Source organism: Lithobates pipiens, unplaced genomic scaffold (assembly GCF_037356315.1).
Source record: "Lithobates pipiens isolate NorthernLeopardFrog02 unplaced genomic scaffold, aLitPip1_a1.2 Scaffold_27, whole genome shotgun sequence".
In the NCBI taxonomy this organism is placed as follows: domain Eukaryota; kingdom Metazoa; phylum Chordata; class Amphibia; order Anura; family Ranidae; genus Lithobates; species Lithobates pipiens.
Genome location: NW_027507788.1, coordinates 84,681,158 through 84,702,123, shown reverse-complemented (window position 1 = coordinate 84,702,123; position 20,966 = coordinate 84,681,158). Strand labels below are relative to the sequence as shown.

Below are 20,966 nucleotides of genomic sequence, written 5' to 3'. Positions count from 1 at the left end.
CCTCCTGAAGCCTGAGGAGCCAGAGGAGATAGTGGACTTCACATGTCCAGGGGTTTGAGAGCTTGCTCTTGAGATGATGCGGGTGAGAAATAACAGCTAGGAGTGGCATAGCAATGTTCTACAAACAAGCCAAGATGAGATGATGCCATCTCTGGGACTTTTTTGGCCAGGCTTTGGGAAATAGGCAAAAGTCAAAGCTGCACAATTTGTTTTTATCTATAGGCACCCCTTGCCAGCATAAGCAGTTTTTGATAAAGGTGAACTAACCCTTTAAATAATATTGAAATTCCCAATGTTGTATAAGAAAAACACAGAAATCACAGACAAATAACCACAAACACACTTTGAGTAAAGGTTTCAATTAAAAAAGAAAGTTTATTTCATGCTGTAACTCCCTGCATGTCAATTTCATGCACACGGTTCCTGCAATTCTAAACTTCAACATTTGTACTTGGATGACATACAAGAAACAGGAAGAACAAACCTTGCAGAAAGAAATATTTTACATAGGGACAGAACTAAAGCATAATTTCCTAGGAGCAACCCATCTCCCAGCCTTCAAACCAAAGCAAAACATGAGCTTTATTTAGGAACTGCAAAATATAGGTTTTCCCCACATTGGGCAATCTGCTAAATTGTAAGAACTGAATATCTGAGGTAAGAAGACCTCATTCCACAGCCTGTAACCAAGAGGTAAGAATCTACGTTTCAAAATGTAATTTAGCACCATTGTTATAAGGCAAAAAAAAAAGATCAAAGAATTAGATTAGAACATGAAGGTATATTAATAAATGAGGATGATTGTAGCTTTAATGAGATATTCGGTTTAAATAAGTATTTAAAAATTATTAATTTGACAGTACTATTGCATTGAAAAGTTATTGCAAAATGTTTGCTGGGTCTTTGGACTAGGAAGTGTAGTGGATAAGATAATCATTGACTAATGACTAATCTAATTCGCCATGATGGCTGGTTTCTTACGGGTCAGGCTAATTGCTGTCATAAAGCAGGACATGTGGACAAGAAGCCTCAAATTGAAGCTGACATTCGACTCCTGGCCTACATGTCAGATCTGAGGTCTCTTCAGCTTTATCGCTAGTCATATTGCTGCCCCAAGTTGGAGTGCAGTGTAGGAGTCAGAGGATGGCATCCTCCTACTTGAGGTTGCTCAAACAGGCATTTTGCCTTTACAACAGATTCCCTTTAAGCTCCTGCTAAAAGAAACAACCCCTAATATATTCGTTAATATAAATTAAAAAGAAAAAAACAGAGGACCCTACTGTTTTTATTTAAAGTTGAAATCTAAGCTTGCACCTGCTTTCACTCCCAATCTATGCCCTATATTAACTACCCTGTAGAAGTAAGATACTTATACATACTTATTCTGAGGGTGCTCTGGTCGAGTCACATGATGGGCTCCCAGCACCGGCTTCAGTGAAGAGGAGGGACAGCATTGCAGACGTTTTAGGCGATCTCACCTCTTCACTGAAGCTGACCGATGGGAGATCATGTGACCAGGCCAGAGCACCCCCACAGAATAGGTAAGTATAAGCATCTTTCCTCTACAGGGTAGTTAGTATTAGGCTTAGAATGGGGGGGTGGGAGTAGGTTTAAATTTAAACTGGGCTTTTACTTTAATACAACAGTGTAAATGGTAATGGGCAAAGTGCCATAACTTGAAACAATCGGATTTTAGTTTACCAACATCATATTAGAGGAAGATTGGTAGTGATGGGGTAAAGCACATTGCCCTTTGTCCTAAACCTGGAAGTGTCTGAAACATATGTATGTCCTCTGGCAACCAATCAGCTCCTCTAGTTACCCTTCTAAGTTATCCTGGAAACATGAAGTGTGGTAACAGATTAATTGCTAGGAGTAACACAGTCTATTTCAGACACTTGTGAGGTGTTGAGCATCTATTAAGGCTACAAATTGCTTACTTTAATTTTATTTAGTGATAGATTTGCATATGCAGAAGCAAGAATATTTTTTGTGTGTTCATATTGAAAAGAATTACAAGGAGTGATTTATGCATGTGGAGACCATTTTTACAAAAATATAGAAAATAACAGGAGCATGGAATACATTTCTCTGTGCAACACTGCAATTAATTTAGCAGAGGACATACTGAATCTGAACATCAGCTAGCATTATATTGTAGGCCTAGCAAGTATTATCATATATGTATGAGTGTAGATAAATAAAAAAATAATAATAAAAAAAAAAATATATATATATATATATATACAGTGTATATATAAATATATATATATATCTATTTTTTTTTTTTACAGCTTTCCTTTTCCTTGAAGCTGAATCTGGTGATCACGTATTAGGGCTGACACATATTATCAGTCCTTCTGTGTCTCTGAGACATCTGATTTCCACAATAATTAGAGATCTACATGTAAACCCAACTTTATTAATTACAGGTCGAATAAAATTCACTATGCATGCAAGTTGGAGATTTTTGGTGATAATATTTTTTAGGTAGAAAGGCTGTAAATATGCAATTAGGGACTGTATGATACCTAATCTAATATTTATTATATTTTTAAATGGGAACAAGAAATAGGTATTGGGTAATTGGAAAGCAAATGTTTTTTAGGCTCCAAGGGGTGCTTATTCAAAAGCAGTCAGCTTCGAAGCAAGACTAAGAAGATGAAGGCAATTTGATAGTACACACCTGTATTATTTGGCAAATGAGGGCTGCAGTGCACCTGCACACGGCATGTTAAAATAATGTTCTGTACCATTATAGTCAATGGTATGTTCCACATATCTGTGGCTACATGCAGTGCGTTGTGACAGAGCACACCCAAACTATTGCATGTAGTTCAAATCACACTTCAAAAACATCAAGTTTTCTGCACAGATATGTGAAAATCACTTATTTTTCTTTTTTTTTTAAAAAGTGGTTGTCTTTCAGACTGCCATTACTCATATAGTTCATGTGCTAGGTGTACTCTACCATTTTACAAAGCTCACTCGCTTCTGTAGGGTTTGAAAAAAAATGTATGCTCAAGGTTTATCAGCGACTTTCTGAAAGGTTAGAGTGCATAACCTCATCACTGGGTCACTGACGCTTAAAGAACCCGGCTTTGTTCCTCTATGGACAAAGCACACACAAATCAGATCTCACACTATATAGAAAGTCGATGACAAGTACAAGATTTTCAGAGCTGCTTCCTGAACAGAGCTGGGCTTAGAAACCATAAATCCAGCCGCTGTGTAAAGGTTTACATTTTTTGTTTTCGTTTTAAAATGTAGCATTTTCAAATGGAATTTGTAAAATTGGAAATGCTTCAATACAATGTGGAAGACCAACGTTCAAAGATAATAACTACAGTATGTTCAATGATTCAGCAAAAAAACAAACAAATAACAAAACAATAAAAACATGGAAAGGCAATAGATCTGCAGAGTGCAGATCTATTAAAAGATTGCCTTTCATGTTTTAAAAAAAATCAAAATATTCAAAAATCCATCAATTTGATAAAGATATTGTTTACGCACATAGCTTTAATGTATTTGACAACAGGAAAGCTTCAGTTTATAGTTTCCCCAAAATCATTTGAAATTAAAACAGGCATGTAGAGGCAATAAAACTCTTTACTGGTTGTTCCCCTGTTCCCATCAAAAATAGAGCATAATTGTAGTTACAGCATAATAGACATGCCCCCCCTCCCCCAGCTTGGTTTAGCCCTTGCAGCTTCTAAAACAAATATGGAACAGCCAAGTATCATGATCTTGTTCAATTTGCAAGCATATCTCCTGTTTTTTTTTTGTTTGTTTGTTTTTTTTGTTTTGTTTTTTCTCCTTCTGGATTCTTAAAATGTGGCATTTAAAACATCTCAGGTACAAAATACATGTTTGCATTAAGAAATTCGGATTTTATGGAAAACACCACAAAAACATTCTCATTAATTTCCACTCCTTGCAGTGCTCTGGTAAGCACATTACTGCACTGCAGGCTGGCCTTTGAGCACTGGAGATCTCTGCATCCTTATCAGCAGGTTTATCTAGTAGATGAGGAACATTTACAAGTTAAGGCTAAATTAACATGAAGCTGCCCATGTTCCACCAAGCTTGGACAAATCCTAAATGGCAGGGAGCATTTAGCAAATGACAGTTAAAACAACAGTCCTAAGTATCTAACAATGAAGTGTTCCAGGCATATAACGTTTCCACCCATACATATTACATTGTATATAAAATAGTTTCATTATTTGCACATACACTTTGAAAATAGTTTTTTTTTTTTTTTTTTATAATCACATTTTAAGTTTTTATACAAAAAGCCTCTGTTCTCTTATTAGTAGCAGTGGTAGTGCGCTGAGTCCAATCATCATGACCCATCCACTCAATTGTCCATATTTCATTTTGTTTGCGAGCTCAGAACACACTAATACAGCAAAAATGACAATAAATTCCAAGAGGTTACATACAAAGGTACAAGTGGAGGTTACTTCTACCTTTCTCACATGGCTAACCAGCTTGATTTCACCATGGCCATCAGTGAATGACAGCAACCCTCATAGCTGCAACTATGGCATGATCAGTGTGCAGCATTCGAGTTCATCTTTGCAACAATGCCTTTTTTTGTTTTGTTTTGTTTTATCATGACCGCTCAAAAAAACCCTCAATAATCTCTATTTTAATCTATACAAATATATATTTAATCTTTTTACTAATGGAGTCACCAGTGGGCATTATAATTCAGTAAGCCTAAAGCAAGCCATATGCAGTAATATTTATCAGGGCTCTTACACACTGGCATTTCTTTGATTTGTTTAGTGCAGTGTTTAAAACGAATGACAGCAAATGGTAACACAAAGTCAACTGCTTTCTATGGTGCTACGATTGCTGCTTATTTACTATGTGTAATATGTCCTGAGTTTGTGCCAGCAATGTTTATAAGCTCTTTGCTGCTTTCTACTGTCTTCGAAAGCTGCTTTTTAGATTTTACTTACATCAACACACATAGATAAAACACGCGAAAGCATGTAAAGCGTGATCACAGCTCATGTAATTACCAATTTCTAGGAAATGCATATAGCAAACACTAGCGTGTAGGAGCCCTAGGATCATATCCATTTTACCTCTGAATATGAGAACCATCCAATAGAAATTACAGTATATTTAATGGGTTGCGTGGGATAGACCCACACACAGGTGCAGGTAAACTTTATTGAATAGAATAGTTAGAATTTACTGCATAGAACAAGCTTAAGGTTGGTTGACTTTTCTTAACGTAATATGATTTATTAATAATATATATAATATTACATTCGACATATCAGCACCACTGAACTGAATTGACCCTTTAGGTGTCATGCAGAAACTTTAAAGGCAGGTTTTCTACAGAGACGGTCAAATTGGTAGATATTTCAAACTGGTCACCATGTTGGAAAAAGTAGACGTGATACCTGGGAGTTCTTATTACATTAAAAGGCATCAGACCTCTAAAGGCCGCTACATGCACACATTGGACAAATCTGCTGTGTTTGGCCTTTGTTTTAACACATTGTTTTAACAACAATAAGGAGTGTTTAAGTCATGTGACATGATGGCATATACATACAGTATTGCATATCAAAATCCTATTGCTACTGTATCGGTCAACTTTTTTTTTTTTCTTCATTTATCATCATAGTTAATGCAAAGCAGCAACCCGTAAAAAGCAGTAGGAAGGACCATATAGAAAGTAATAGGCTTGCAAAATGCATAGGCTAAGACATGCAGCATGAGCAGGGTGGATTCTACAGAAGTGTCCTTGTGAAAAAAATAAATAAATAAAAGAATAAAAAGCAATAGTTAAAACACTTGAAATGCCCTAATAGGTTTTCCATGTAGGGTGGCCTGAGAAGCTTAAATATTTACCATGTGGATCAATGAAATTCTGGACTAATCTTACATTATTTTAAGTTCCTTATTTTTTAAATTGAATATATACAGCTAACAGTCTCAGTATCTGTCATGGAGAATAAAGTCTATATTCCAACTTGCAGTTGAAAAAAATGGAGTGGCCAGGCAACCCTGACCCTGCATGGTGGACCCTAACATATCTTATGACATGGGTTTTAAATTCTGCCAATATAAGTATGCCATCTCTATTTTGGTTCTGTCTGCCCATCATACGTTCTGAAAATAAAACATATATTGTCTTTAATCTCATGTATTTTAGATTTTCTAGTTTCGCCATGTTTAAATTTGTACTTTCAGATACATAACACAAATGCCCTAACACTGTGCACTTTTTATTTCTGTCGCCGTATTGTTACACAAGCATTCTTTTCTTTACAAATCCTCACATGCACCCATTCGTGATAATGGAGTAAGGTGAGTAAGCTCTGCACTTGTGATCAAGAGGCTTTGCATTGTGGGACTTTGCGGGTTCTGGGATAAGTGCATACAGTCAGATAGGGAACTCAATATTATATAATTTCCAGGCTTTCAACTGTATAAAATTACTTGCTGTTTATGAATCTTTATATGTGGTATGCTTGAATGGTTGCTATAATTGGAATATTAGAGAGGAACTACAGCCGAAATCATGTTTCTTTGTTTTTGTAAATACGGTTAAATGTTACAACCTCTAGCAGTGTTTAGAACTGTCTATGATCCTATTGGGAAGATTTCTCCTTGTTTCCATTACAAGTAGTACAAGAAAAATAGCAGTGATACAGATATCATTAAAAGCTTGACAGAGGTTCCAAACCTCCACACAAACCTCCATAACAAAATGATGTTAAACTTAGTGTTCAAAGGTATTAGCTACAATTAGTACAATTTTAGCATGTTTCATCAACCTTCTTGATGTTTTTGATCACAAACAATCATTCCAGACACTGAAAACTGGACAATTCATTTTTTTTTTAATCCCCATAACAGTTTTTTTTTTAAGACACCAACTTGGGGGAAAGTTACTTGCTGGACTTTGGCAAACAATCTTTTGTATGAAATTGCATGTTTAAACTTTTCAGGGAAGATATAAAAAAAAGTAAATAATGTTTGGCAATGCCTAGCTAAGAAAGCTGAATGTGTTTAGATGCATAGGTCACCATAAATGATAGATAGTGGCTGGTATTTTTGCGGTGGCAAATTTTTCTCTTATACTTATGGGCACAATTAGGTTGTCATTAGTTAGATGCTTCCACTAGTTAGCTATAGATGAATTATTATGACAGTCTGAGCTAATTTTTCATGGTTAGTCAGTTGTTGTTGATAAAGTCAAGTTATTAATAAGGTCTGTTTTGTAAAATTTAGATGACAGTGCAAGTTTATCTGCTTTTTAGGTTGCTGACATTTACCATATAATCTTATAATAAAACTTAAGAAGCAAACCCTTCTACTGTTTCAGAGTGACCCCAAGCCCAGGGTTTGATTAAATACATAATTCTTCCTTGCTAATTTACCTAGAGGTACTGGAGTTTAGATAATTTTTTTCCTAAGACTCCTATAACTTGAGTGAAATTCCTGTGTTTTGGTTTTGTTTTGGGAGGGTAACGTTTTTATTGTGTTTTTTTTCCTCTGCTGGGGAGGATTGTGTTCACTTCCTGCACCAATGGTCACTGAGACAAGAAGTGAATGGAAATGATCAAATAGGCTCACATGCAACAATAAAAACATTGATTCTTTAATAGAATGGAGTAAAGCAAGAAAGGGTTGGCTGCTCTGATAGATTCTGATTGTCTGCATTACCATTGATGAGATTCAGCTCTTTTCCTGTCCCAGTGATGGTAGTCACCAGGACATTGAGTGTCAGCATTATCATTCTCACAGATGTTCTAACTCTTCCCGAGTCCACAGATAAAAAGTTTTGTGTGGAGCTACAATTAAATATTTGTGATTTATTTTCTGTTAAGTTCAATCAGTTATGTAGCTAAAGGAGCAGTGATGATATGCCAAAGGCAGTAACCTATAGCAGCAAATCAGATATCACTTTATTGAAGTAAGATCAATGAAAGATGCACTCTGATTGGTTGCTGCACTTTGCATATTGCTTTTTGCCTTAATCAATAAGCCACTTTAAGAATGTATCTCTTTAAACTATCAGCCTTAGAATAACGTACTGTATACCTAAAAATGATAATTGCAAGCCGGGATTCAAGGCAAGGGCTGAAATTATGTATGGAACATAACATATTGATTTTCAATGCCTTATTGGTGAAGGGAGCAATACATATTTTATTCATGGGTTGCCATATCAAACTATGATCACTGCAGTGCCCTCTGTACTATTAAATATTTGCATATGTAACACCCACCTAACACCTAAAACCGTATGTTACCTGTGCAGGCTGTCATTGCGTGGCCTTAAGCTGGAACTTACACTTCTTTCTGCTTTCCTGAGGGCACCTCAAGGCCTCATATAAATCCTCATATTCCCTTTTCCAACATCATGAAAGTGTTACAGAATACTATCCTCCCCAAATGATACACAGAATGTCTAGTCTGCTGGTTATATCCACATGCAACGGCTAACTTATCCAAAGGCTGACTATTTTGTACCTCTACCAACAAAAATATATACCATCAATGGTGCACATCTCATCTTCTGGAAAAAATGTAGACATATTTCTATGTTTTTTTTAATTGATGCCTTCTTATATGTAAAGTTAGGGCAGATCTGAGTGTGGCTAAATTGCCTCAGTTCTTTTAAAACCGCAAAGAAAGCAAGTCATCATCACCACCAGAAAATGCTATAAAAACATCTTTAAAGCTACCAAAAATCAAGAAAGGTTAATGCAATCTAACAGTAGTCAATGCTTTGCTACATAAACATAAAATCTTTTATCTTATACAACATAACTAAAGAGTGCTACAGAGCATGACCCACATTAGTGTAGAACATTGGTAGGCTTATACAAATTGTTGCAAATAGAACATACTGGAAGGATGCCCTATTGCTCTGAAAAAAATGCTTAGTGGTTCTGGTTTGGGAAACATATTACTGTTCTTCTACTTAAATCAAGTCCACTGGTTCTACAACTGGTTCTACAACAGTCACATTGCTAGCAAGAATGAAACACTCCTACCTTGTAAATGGCAGTCAAGTTAATTATGTGGATTAAAAAAATCCGATATCATTTATAAATATGTGTCCTAATAGCTGTAACAGAAGCATCCAATCCATTATTAATTCCACTACGGATTCTCCAATTACTGCTCATGAATTACGGGGTTCTATATTTTAACCACTCCTTGAAAATTCCTGTTTTCCACAATATATAATCCACATTCCTTTGTAATTTATAGGGTCACTGGAATAAAAAATTCAATTTTAAAACATTTATATTAGTCATCTTAAAGTGTTACTAAACCCACAACAGTAACATCTGTCTGTATATGCAGAACAGCATCCTTTTTATACTCGCTGTGGAACGTAAGGGGTTAATTCTCTGCATTGTGTAAATAGGCTCTTTGATACGGACAGATCCTTCCCTCCTGCACTGTCAATCTTGGCAAGGCCATATAATACAGTGAGGGTAGCCATCCTGCACATGCTCAGTTTAGTCACTATTGCTGGAGAGAACATTTTCTGTTTCAGTTGAACTGTTCATGTCACATGATATTGACATTACACATGTAGCTGTGTATACAGTCTGTAGTGGAAATCTCCTCCTACCTGAAAACTCAGCACTGGACAAACTGTGCAGTTTATCATGTGACCGTGGTATACAGATCAGCAAAAAAGGTATATAGTGGCAGTATTTAAATATAAAAAGAAGATTTATAAGCAGTGGGCACTGTGGGCACTGTGGGAACTGTGGGGGGGGGGGGGGGGGCAGAGGAACTATTTTCATATTACTGGGTTTAGTAAGACTTTAAATACAACAGAATCCGTTGGGGTAAAACAAACCTGATTTGTTGATCTTTTCATTTATGAGCTCTAATATCCTTCTTTTTTTATGTTGTTGCCGACCTTTAAACTCCCATCTATATTGTCTTCCCTTTTTACAGTGCCGTCCATAGAATTGTATCCCATATTCAAGGTGTGGACTTTCAAGTGATTTACATAGTGGTAATACCTTGAATCACGTCTTTACTTTTCTTTCTCCACACATCAATATTTTATGCCCTCTCACAGCTGCCTTTTTCTCTTTTTTGTTAGCTAGTATTTTAAAGTTCTCCTCTAGCCCTTTTTTTCAAACTGTATTTTGTTTAATGTTCTGCCACCACAGGTATTACTGCAGTGTATTTGATTAAGTTTTCAGTAGCACTGCAGTTTGACAAAGTAACAGAATGGTGTATTAGTATCTCCGGGACAGTTCCCTTGTAAACAATTCCCAGCATCCATATGCTAAATGCATTGCAAACTTAACAAATATGTTTGGAGGAGAAAATTTACAAATCTGGCATACAGCAACAAAAGCACTATTTCAAACTAGCTAGACTGTGCACTGTTCTGACAGCAATATATATTGTATTATGCCATTAATTTAGTCTATGCAACTTAAATTATATACCATATGAATCGATCATATAATATATCTGCATTAGATATCTGCAGTAGAAGTGGTAAGCTGTTACTACAGTTAAAACTTCTGTCAGAGTTTTCAGCATAGTAAAATAAATATAATATGTGCTCCACATAAGTTTCTACTAGAACCCTTCTCACATGGAGGGGATGGGGGTGTTGTTTAATAAAACAATATTGATTTTTTTTAATGTGTATTTTTGTATTACACATTCACGTGACATCTGTGACAAAGATATTCTGATAACACTCTAATGTCCTGTACACATGGTCGGACATTCCGACGACAAAGTCCGTCAGATTTTTTCCGACAGATTTTAGCCCAAACTCGTCTTGCATACACACGGTCACACAAAGTTGTAGGAAAATCCGATCATTTGGAACGAGGTGACGTAAAACAAGTACGACGGGACTATAAAGAGGCCAGTAGCCAATAGCTTTCCTCTCATAATTTATTCTGAGCATGCGTGGCGCTTTGTGCGTCGTAATTGTATACACATGATTGGAATTTAAATGATCGGATTTTGTTGTCCGAAAAATTTTAGATCCAGATCTCAGTCTTTGTGTGTCTGAAATTCCGACTGAAAAAGTCCGATGGCACCCACACGCGATTAGAATTTCCAACAACACAGTCCGATCGTACGTTTTCCATCAGAAAGTCAGACCGTGTGTACCGGGCATAAAAGTTGCTTTGTTTACATTCACTATAAACAGCAAGCATTGGGAAAACCTTTACTACAAATGACAAAGCAGACAATGTATAAAAGTCTGGGCAATAAATAATAATAATAGGTTACAAAATCTTTCATTAAAGAATAGTACATGAAATGGCCTATATTCTAGCTCAAATTAATTTGTGTTCATTCCCTTGTTGTTAGAGATATTTGTGATGGGCATGGGTCATACTGTGACCACTGCCAAGAGTAGCATAGATTTAAGATAGCAATTAAAATAGTTTAGGCCATTGGTCTGGGGGTGTTTATATTCTAAAAGGTCAGCAATATATATTTTTTTAAAAGGAAGACAATGTCGATGACTGGAAAAAAAATGCATTTTCTGACATGCTAATACATAATCTGATGGAGAGACTATCACTCTGCATTTGAATAAAGTTTTTGCATTTTTGTATCATCTACTTTAACACAGCCTTCCAACTGAGCTGGGCATATCTACATTTGCAACTCTGTCTTCCATATGGATCATTCTGTTGGCAGGAAGACCCCTTCCAGATACCCTTCCAGAGAGTGTTGACTACATGGGATCTCTATAGATGCAAAATACAAAATGAAGTGCATTCAATGAAATCTATCACTGTTATAGGTCTATTCTACCCAAATGTATGCTATAGCACACCCTTAGTTACCTACACCCTTCGACACTTGACCTAAGCTACTTCATGCCCTTAGCTGCATTACTGAATTTTAATCCTCACAAACCTGAAGTGTTAAAAAGAAATCCTCGAGAAAGGGTTAATAAATAAAACAGGGACAAGATCAGTGATTTGCCAATTGCAAATTGTCTTGTTAAATGAGAGATGGTAATTTTAGCTCATCCTATGTAACACTAATGCACATACATTGCCCATTCCTACGAATCTCTTCCTCACTTTGTATATTGGAAAATCTGTTTTGATTTTTGTTTATTTTACCCTTGTCCTTCTATTCTAAAGTAATTTACAGTCATTCTGGTCAGTTTTTTGGCTTCAAAATGTCCTGCATAAATATTACTTGTGTAGTATACTCTACAGGGGGTGTTCTGGATGTAAAAAAAATAAAATAAAAACATGGTCTGCAGTTTCCATATTTTATGTTTACACATGTTCATCCAATAAGACAGGTGCACTCTATGTACATATTCAGTTGGGTCCTGCCCTTTTCCTCCAACTTGGTGATAACATTAATTTCTGTTACCACACAAAATAAAAAAAACTCTTATAGAATCCCATCTTAAAGCAGCTACTAAACATAGCCTACATGCATAGCAGATGAAGTAAGCTGGTATTACCAGCAGGGTTTGTTTTCTGGAACTACTCATTGAGCAGCAGAATATTAGCAATAAAAGAAAGCTGCTATGGGTAGAAGCTGGGCACTTTTTGAAATAGTTTTGCCCAAACTTTCCTACTGTTTCTCTGCCTTTAGAACTTCTGACTTCTTATCTGCAAACTTGTCTAGGTCAAATCAGAAAGTCCTGAAGCCAGAAGAGTCAGCATAACAGCTAGTAATTTTTTTTTTTTTTTTTTCAGAAGGAGATCAACTACATATGCCTTACCTGTTTCTGTCACAACAGGTTTCCTTTCAAGAACCTACAAGAATGTGCCCTACTGGTGGTGCTGGAGAATAGATTTGGTAACCCTGAGAGCAACTAGTGACTTAAGGACTTTGTCATGCACTGAGTTGACCAGATCAATCATTGTGAACACTGGGGATCATCAATGATTGTGTTTTGCATATGTGAGGTTCCCAATGAAGCCTCACTGAAGTGTGTTTAACAAATAGTACATTATTTTATTAGCTAGGGAAAAAAAAGAAACCAAGAAAAATAAAATTACTCTTTAATATAAGTTATCCTTTTTTTTCAGTCATCTCGCAATGATCAATTGAGAACAAATAATTTTAAAAAATGTGAAGAAACAGCCAGGAATATGTTTGCAAGCATGAAATCAATCTGGCCAGAAAGTCATATAATACATGCACATAAAACACAAGATGCTTATTTTGTGTAAGGGATTTTGTCAATTGTCCTGGCACATACTAAGAGAGTCAGGAGAAGGAGAGAGGAGATCTGAAATTTGCATAGTATAAGTTGCATACAGGAAAAATCGAATTCCTTTCAATCTACGGCAATGAATTTATCAAGAATATATTTGTTTGCAGTTCCCTGACTTTTTTGCGGACATTGTGAGCATGGAATGTGTGAAGAATTATGATATGGGTGTCGTCAGTAGGAAAGCTGTTTATCACATGCGCTAATTATTATATCTAAGCCCTGTTAAGATCCATGGCCAAGGAAAGGTACTTTTTTGTTTATAGTTAACTTGCACGTAATTGGGTGTTCATATTGAGCACTGCTCCATTTAAGTGAACATTCTCTACTCCTTCAATAAATAAACCCCGTGGACTGGCATTTGGTGAACACTCTCATTTTAATTTTTTTTTAATTAATCTCCTTTTTTTCCCACAATACAAGCATCAATTAATATGCTGACTTGGATTGACTTTAATATTAAGTTCAGATCGAAGATTGTTCCCTAATTTCTTTTCACAAAATGTGCAGACCCTAAAAAATATGGTCAGTCCTTTACATTTACGACAGCCGAAACCTTATTAGTTGATATAGCCTAGTGAAGATAACTGATGTTTTAGTCATATTATTAAATATTTTTGTATTTTTTATCATTGTAACAATGATCTATATTATGAATTTGTGGGAATATGAAGCATCCTGTATATTAGCAAATGCAGAGCCAAATTGCCGGCTTCGAAATGTGTAAAAGTGACAAAGTGCCAGGGTTCATTTGATGAAGTTGTTATCTGGAATTTGGCTCACTTTGGTTGTCAATTTAATACCAATACTAAATATTTAAAGTATTATTTATATTACATTATATTTTATATACAATCTTATCTACATATTGCACATTTACATTGACTGTATTAGGAATACTTTGTTTCAGTGCATTGCTTTGCTTAGATATGCAGGGGGACATTGCAGAGATGGAATATGTGATAATTATATAAGGGTCACTGTTTATCAGTCCTTTAATGTTTGCTAATTAATACATCTAAAATGTCCATGTGCATGGCAAAGTATTTTTTTTTTTTATTTCCCAGCACAAAATATGGTATTTATATTAAATACAGCTTCATTTAAGTGAACATTCTCTACTGCTTTGGTAACTAAACTCCATTGGTTTGCACTTGGTAATCAGTCCATTTGACAGTGATCAACTGGCAGAATGGCATTGTTTAAGCGTTGCTGTCAAGGTAGCCTTGAAAATAATAAATATAAAGATCAAAGTCTGGTGATCTGAATTAATCACAGAAGCATTAAATAGCATTTAGTCAAGTGGTCATGAAGGGTCAATGCCTGCTAGGATTTAACTGTATTTTTTTTTAGGTTTTTATTCTGAAAACTGATTAATACATATATAGACAGAATGCTCTGGAGGGTAGAATCATACGTTGAATTTGCATAGTCATCCCTGCCAAATATGCTGGCCCTGCCATTTGTGGTCATGAATTCTCACTTCTTCTGTTGCATTTTCCATAAAGTAAAATAACTGAATCATTTCTTGTAATATTTCAGATATAATAGAAATGATTACAATACTCCATCACATTTTCAGTAATGTTCTGGAAAATGTTAAAGAGTGAAACAGATTAGATGCAATGTGCACTAGGAACATATTTCAATCATACTCTTTGAGATATGGGACCAGAAGTCTGCCACCCTTTTATTTTCGATACATTTTTAAATGAAATAGGTGGAAACTATTTAACATTATTTTAAAGGGCAACTTAAAATAAGATTAGTGGCAATGGAAACTCAGCTGAGCACAACGGATTATCAAGCTGGGCCTTAGCTTTTGCTTTTTAGATGTTCCAACCTACAGATGATTTAGTTATCCATGGTGCTAGACAAATGTGACAGGTATGGGTGTTTGGCACTGGGGTGCTATCAGAGGCCACACCTCAGTTGTCAACATTTAAAAGTCATCTCCAGAGTTATTTACTTACATATTTCTTGACCCGGGAATGCCAATTCACTACATTCCCTATTTTATCACATCCCCTAAACTGGGAAAATACTCTTTTAAATATTGAACATTGGTGTTCTGTGAACAAGTATGTAAAATCCAGTGTCCTGAATTAACTGACTGTATCAGGATCATGGTAGGGGTGAGTATTAGATCCAAGGAATTAGCAGCTTCTAAAATAAGTTAGTAATGACAGCACCCTTAATGCACGCACAGTTTACTTTTAATAAATTCATCCTAAACAAAAATGAACAGAACAAAAAAAAACTGGCATGTAAATATGAGTACATCTACCAAGAACATTATATTTTTTATGCCAGAGGTCAAAATAAAGAGCAAGGATATTACTTCTGGAAAATATTTCCAAGAGAAATCTTCAAAACTATGACTGCCCTGGAAATCAGTGGTAGTAAACAACTATGAAAAATACACTCATAAAAATGTGTCTGTTACATGACTTCCTCTAATGTTTATTTATTTATTCAGTGGATATCTACCAACCTTCATATTAAAAGCAGCTGACTAGGACATGAACAGAGTATCTGCCATTGCCATCATGTTTTTGTGGGTACAAGCTCAGGAGCTATTATCCTGATCCTTACTTCATTACTTGGTAGGTCACTGACTTTAAAAATGCATCTTAACTTCAGGCATATGGTCGTGTAATATCTTTAATCAATGAAGGCAATCTTCAACGAAGATGGATCAACAAGAGGCATCATGGGAGGCTAACTTCACTGATAAATTTAAGCTATTTAAAAAGAACTTAATTTTATTTTACGATCTGCATGTTGGGAAAGGGCTTAATGGTGGGGGAATAAAGTGGTGTCTGCGTTGCCCTTTTAAGCTTTTTTCCTCAATATCTTAATTCAATTTCATAGGAAATTGCATAGGGTAGAAAATACTCGAAAAATACCAGTATACCATGCTTACCTTGAGTGAGTGACTCACCAAGTAGTGAAACAGCATGACAGCTCTGGAACTTGCACAAGTAACACCTATTTTCTTAGTGAGATTGATTCCTGTTGAGAGCAATTCAGTATCCAAAAGACCTTTAGACAAGAATTGGCAACAAAGCCCAAAAGCAGAGCAGTTTTCAGTGTGATAAAATTGGCCTGGTTATTTTGGCACCAACTAATTTATCATAATTAAAATAGTAATGTATCATTGCCAAAAAAAAAACAGCAACAAACGGGTTTTCATTATTCTTAATGTTTTTTGTAAATTCTAGAATACGAAATTTCAATGTAGTGCTTGCTAAGTGCTACATTGACATTCAAACAACGCTGCCAAATATGTTTTTAAAACAACTTTTTTGGTTGGTTTTGCTCTCAGTTAAATACCTCCATTCACATTTACTGCAACAGTGGCTGGAGCCCCTTCACATCTATGACTTCTGGAATTTTAGTACTGATCCAGCAGGGTTGTTGGACCTTTTTCCAGAAATGATCCATGGGGCCTAAAACTGGCATGATCATCAGGTAGAATCAAGCATAATTACAGGGACAATATAAGAAAAATGTCTAATTTTAACATGTACAGGTCAAGGTATTAATTTTACAAACTTTAATTTTAAGGCTTGCTTGTACTTTAACCTAAACCCTTTCCCTAAACACGATCAATTGAAATGTTAGCCCTGTTTTTGCACCTAAATGCAACACTGGGATATATCTGCAAATCTACATAAAATACAACTGATCCAGAGAAAGGATAGTTTTATGGTGCCATTCAGACAGAAGAAAACAGAATATCATGTAATTTATGGACATGTGCTGTGCTATATTTATTTCAGTCAGGGGACACAATGCACAAAAAAAGCATAAGATGCATAATTCTGAAAAATGCTAGCAACTACATTCTACTGCTTTGCTTCTGTGTGCAAATATATGTAAAAATAATGACTTTGTAGTATAAATAAAAATGGATCTGACTGGGAGTATTTAATGGCTTCAGTAAAATGTATGTATGTGGCTTGTCCATGTGTGCATTCTAAATGTGCTTCAGAAAAGATCTAAATTTAGCAGTGAAGCATGGAAACGAGACTAAGTGTTGCTTGCAGGCATCACGTGAGATGCACAGTTCACCTAATTACTTTATATTTTTAGCCAAAGCCAGAAACTTATCTGGAGCATAAGAATGTTCTTTAGTGGCATTACTTGTCCCCATGCAGTTGAGGAAAACCGCTGTCTATTGCTTTTTGAAGGTATCTGTTCTCTCCTGCAGTAGGTATGAGCAAGTTAAGCTGGGATCCCAGGTGGAGGAAAAGATTGTCAGAGTGATTAGAGGTGCTTTAAATATTTCTTTATTTTTAACCTACTTACATTTTGTCAAACTCCCATAAGCTAGAAATGATGCCAGATGACGCAAAATTCTTTGGGTGAATTAACTACTGCCTCAGAATCCCATGGCAGCTGCTCACATGACACAATACCCAGACATGATCTTGTGAGGCACTGCAATAGCAGCATGGGGCACTAACACAAGCTATCGGAGAATTTTATGGCCATTGAACGTTTCGCATGTATCCACACATTATCAAGGCACCTGGCCATTTGAGTTCTGTTGAAAGGGTGGATTAGTGCATCTAAACTCTGACTTAACCCTCCCACAGACACCATGTGACTGGATGCCTAGGTCTTTGGTTCCTTTGACTGTATGCCTTGGGATCCGAAGAGAGGATTTTCTTCATCTTAAGTATTTTGTGCATCCTGCTTCTGTTTATGAGTTTACGAGTAGGGAGAAAAAGAAGTTATTTTGATTGGAGATCTGTTATAACCTGATATAAGTGACATCTCATTACAGACTGTGTGCTGGCATGGTGTCTCCATGAATAAATGTCAGTCCAGTCACCAATGGTATTTGATATCACCAATGGGTCCATTGTGAGCTTTAATTTTAGATGAAGCTCTTTTTTCACATTAGTGACATTTATCTCATATAAATTTTGACCCTGGCAATCTTTAATCAATTAAGATGCATCAACAAGAGGCACCATGGGTGGCTAACTTCACTGATGAATTTAAGCTATTTAAAAAGAACTTAAAAAAAAAACATGAAATGATCTGAATGTTGAGAAAGGGCTTAATAATGGGGGAATAATGTAATGCCTGCAGTGCCACTTTAAGTTTTTCTTCCTCAATATTTTAATTAAGTTTTCTAGGAAGTTGCATAGAGTAGAAAATACTCAAAAAAATACCACTATTTCACCTTTAAGTTAACCTTCCATGGCAGAAATACCAAGTTCTGCAACCTTGTTTGAAGCTTCTAGTTGCTTTCCTGTCATAATCATTTGGCTTCTTCACTTTCTAAGTCACTGACCCAGAACAAAAATGCAGCCAGTAAAGTCGAACTCTTTGAATTGCGTACTTGTTCTGGGTCACTGTCAAGTAACAAATCTATCAAAATGAGTATATGATACATAACATGAGGTCAGACCACAGAGGCTAAGGGACTTGGTGCAAAAGTTCAAGGAAGGAGTAAACCATTTTTTTTATGACAATCTTTTTCTTAAATAATATTTCAGTTTACAAATGTAAATTTCCAGGGCTTAGGTAGTTTTTTCTCAGGTATTTATCTGCCTTCACACCAAAAAACATAATGATAATAACCTCCACGTGACTGTGGTAGGAATGCAGGGATGGGGGCATGGAGTGAATGCACTCTTAACACACAACCTCATGCCACTGTGGACGCATTTGTGCAAAAGCCAGGCTTTAAAGCCCACATTTGTTGCTGTCATATATATACACATTACGTGGTTGGTTAGAGGTTAAAATTGTACAACCATGGGGGAGGAATAGTAGAAGTACCCTGCAAGGACCTATTAAAAACCCTTAGCTATGGAAAGGTGCTTATGGACCAACTTGCTCATGTTTGTGACTTAGTAGAGTTATTCTGAAAGCTTGCATCTCTAATAACTTAAGTTAGCCAACAAGAGGTATCACCTAAAACTCCAAACTTTCTGCATGTTTGTGCCTTATAAATGTTAAGGTGCTATTCTGCAAAAAAATTAATAATAAGTTGTACTTTGTTTTTACCAAATTCTTTTTAAGTATAACTCCTTCAGTGTGATGCATTTCATTCATGCTTTGAGAGTAGAAGTTAGGGCAACAACATGACTGACCTTTTGCTACATTCTCTCCTTCTTCTGCTCTCCAAAAGTCCTACTGATTTTAAAGTTCTAGAATGAACCAACAGCAGATCAAAACCCCTTTCAAAGCCATCATTTTTGATTAACAAACAAAGGGCGAGAGAGAGAAAATACCCATTAGAACCAGTAACTTATTATCTAATGTTCAATAAACATACACACCAGAACGCTGGTGTTCAGACGTGGAAATGCATCCCACAAGTATTACTTTGATTCTAAACAGCAGAGTATTCACACAGAGAAGCACCTTCAGAATACTTGTCTAATGCAATATTCAATTACTTACACTCCTCTTTTTTAAATAGTGCCTTTAAGGAACTCATTTAAATGGCTGGCTAAATTTATACGTTGTCAGATTTTGTAGTCTGGAAGGAAAATATACCTTTTTTTGCATATAACATTAAATATCATTGTTACAGTATAACATGCAAACACATGCTGGCTAGGAAAATGCAATCTTTAAATAGTATTTTAACTTTTTGTTTGTTTTGTTATAACTTTCCAGTTCCTTTTAATATTGTTATTTTTCTTTTGATGCTTTAGTGCATCCATGGCAGATTCCTGCCTTTCAAATAGTCATAGATCAACACATTCTTCACTCGATTCCAGTGCAAGCCACTTGTATATAACCTCAATTTAAAAAATAGAAGAATCCAGTTTTATTTATTTTTTCAATCCTTTCATTTTTCTTCTTGGTAGCCAACTTTACTTTGAAATCCTTATCCCACCTGCATGGGAACGTTGATTTGATCTGTTCTTGATGCCACAAATTGCTTTTCTCAAAAAATTTCCACCTTTTCAAGACATTGCCTTTGTTGTAGTTGCGTTTTGTGTTTGTTTTAAAATTTCTGTTTAATTTGTTACATTTGTGTTTGTTCTGAAATCAGGGTTTGGAAGGAAGATTGTATCTAGGGGATCAAATCAATTAATTCACAGTGACTGCTTCCGCCTGCATATATCGGACAAGGACAGGACTCTCCTTATAATTTTCTGCGTGAGAACAAAAAAAAAAAAAAAAAAAGAGAGAAGAGACAAAAGTGCAAAAAGGAAAACACAGAAAAAAAGAGAGAGAAACAGAGGGAGAAAGAGAGAGGAGAAGTGGACTCAGCTTTCTGACAAAAAAGGAAACCACAAGTCAATAGAGCCATGCACCAAAAAAGGTTAGCTTGCTATGGGAATGTCACCGTGTAACGCTACAATGTATACAGTTTTTAACCAATCGTCTTTTAGGAACATGCAGTCAGGCAGTCTTTTTATTGCTTGCAACAGTAGATCATGCAAACAAGGAAATGTGAAAATGTATAATAATAAATATACATACATATATATATATATATATATATATATATATATATATATATATATATCTCAGTTAGTTTGACTTATGGCTCATATTATCCTGAGAGTATGGTGGTGAGGAATGACCAGGAAGCACAAAGCAGCTCCATAGGAATAAGATCAAGGTTTTAATAAAGGAAAAAGGGACAAAAATAAAAAAGGGCACCCAAAAAAAAATTAAAAAAATTCATGTATTTGAAATAAATATATAGATATATATTTAGTAGGGTTTTAACAGT

At 35.6% G+C, this 20,966-nt stretch overlaps 1 protein-coding gene across 1 annotated transcript in view; it reads right to left on the bottom strand.

The window, feature by feature from the left end:
* Positions 1 to 349: 349 nt before the first annotated feature.
* The window catches only part of LOC143933949 (voltage-gated potassium channel KCNC1-like), a 222,705-nt gene continuing 202,088 nt past the window's right edge, over positions 350 to 20,966 (bottom strand). Inside the window, exon 5 of the mRNA XM_077457150.1 lies at positions 350 to 20,379. Coding sequence (XP_077313276.1) covers positions 20,315 to 20,379 — 65 coding nt within the window. The 3' untranslated portion in view covers positions 350 to 20,314. The remainder of the gene's footprint in view (positions 20,380 to 20,966) is intronic.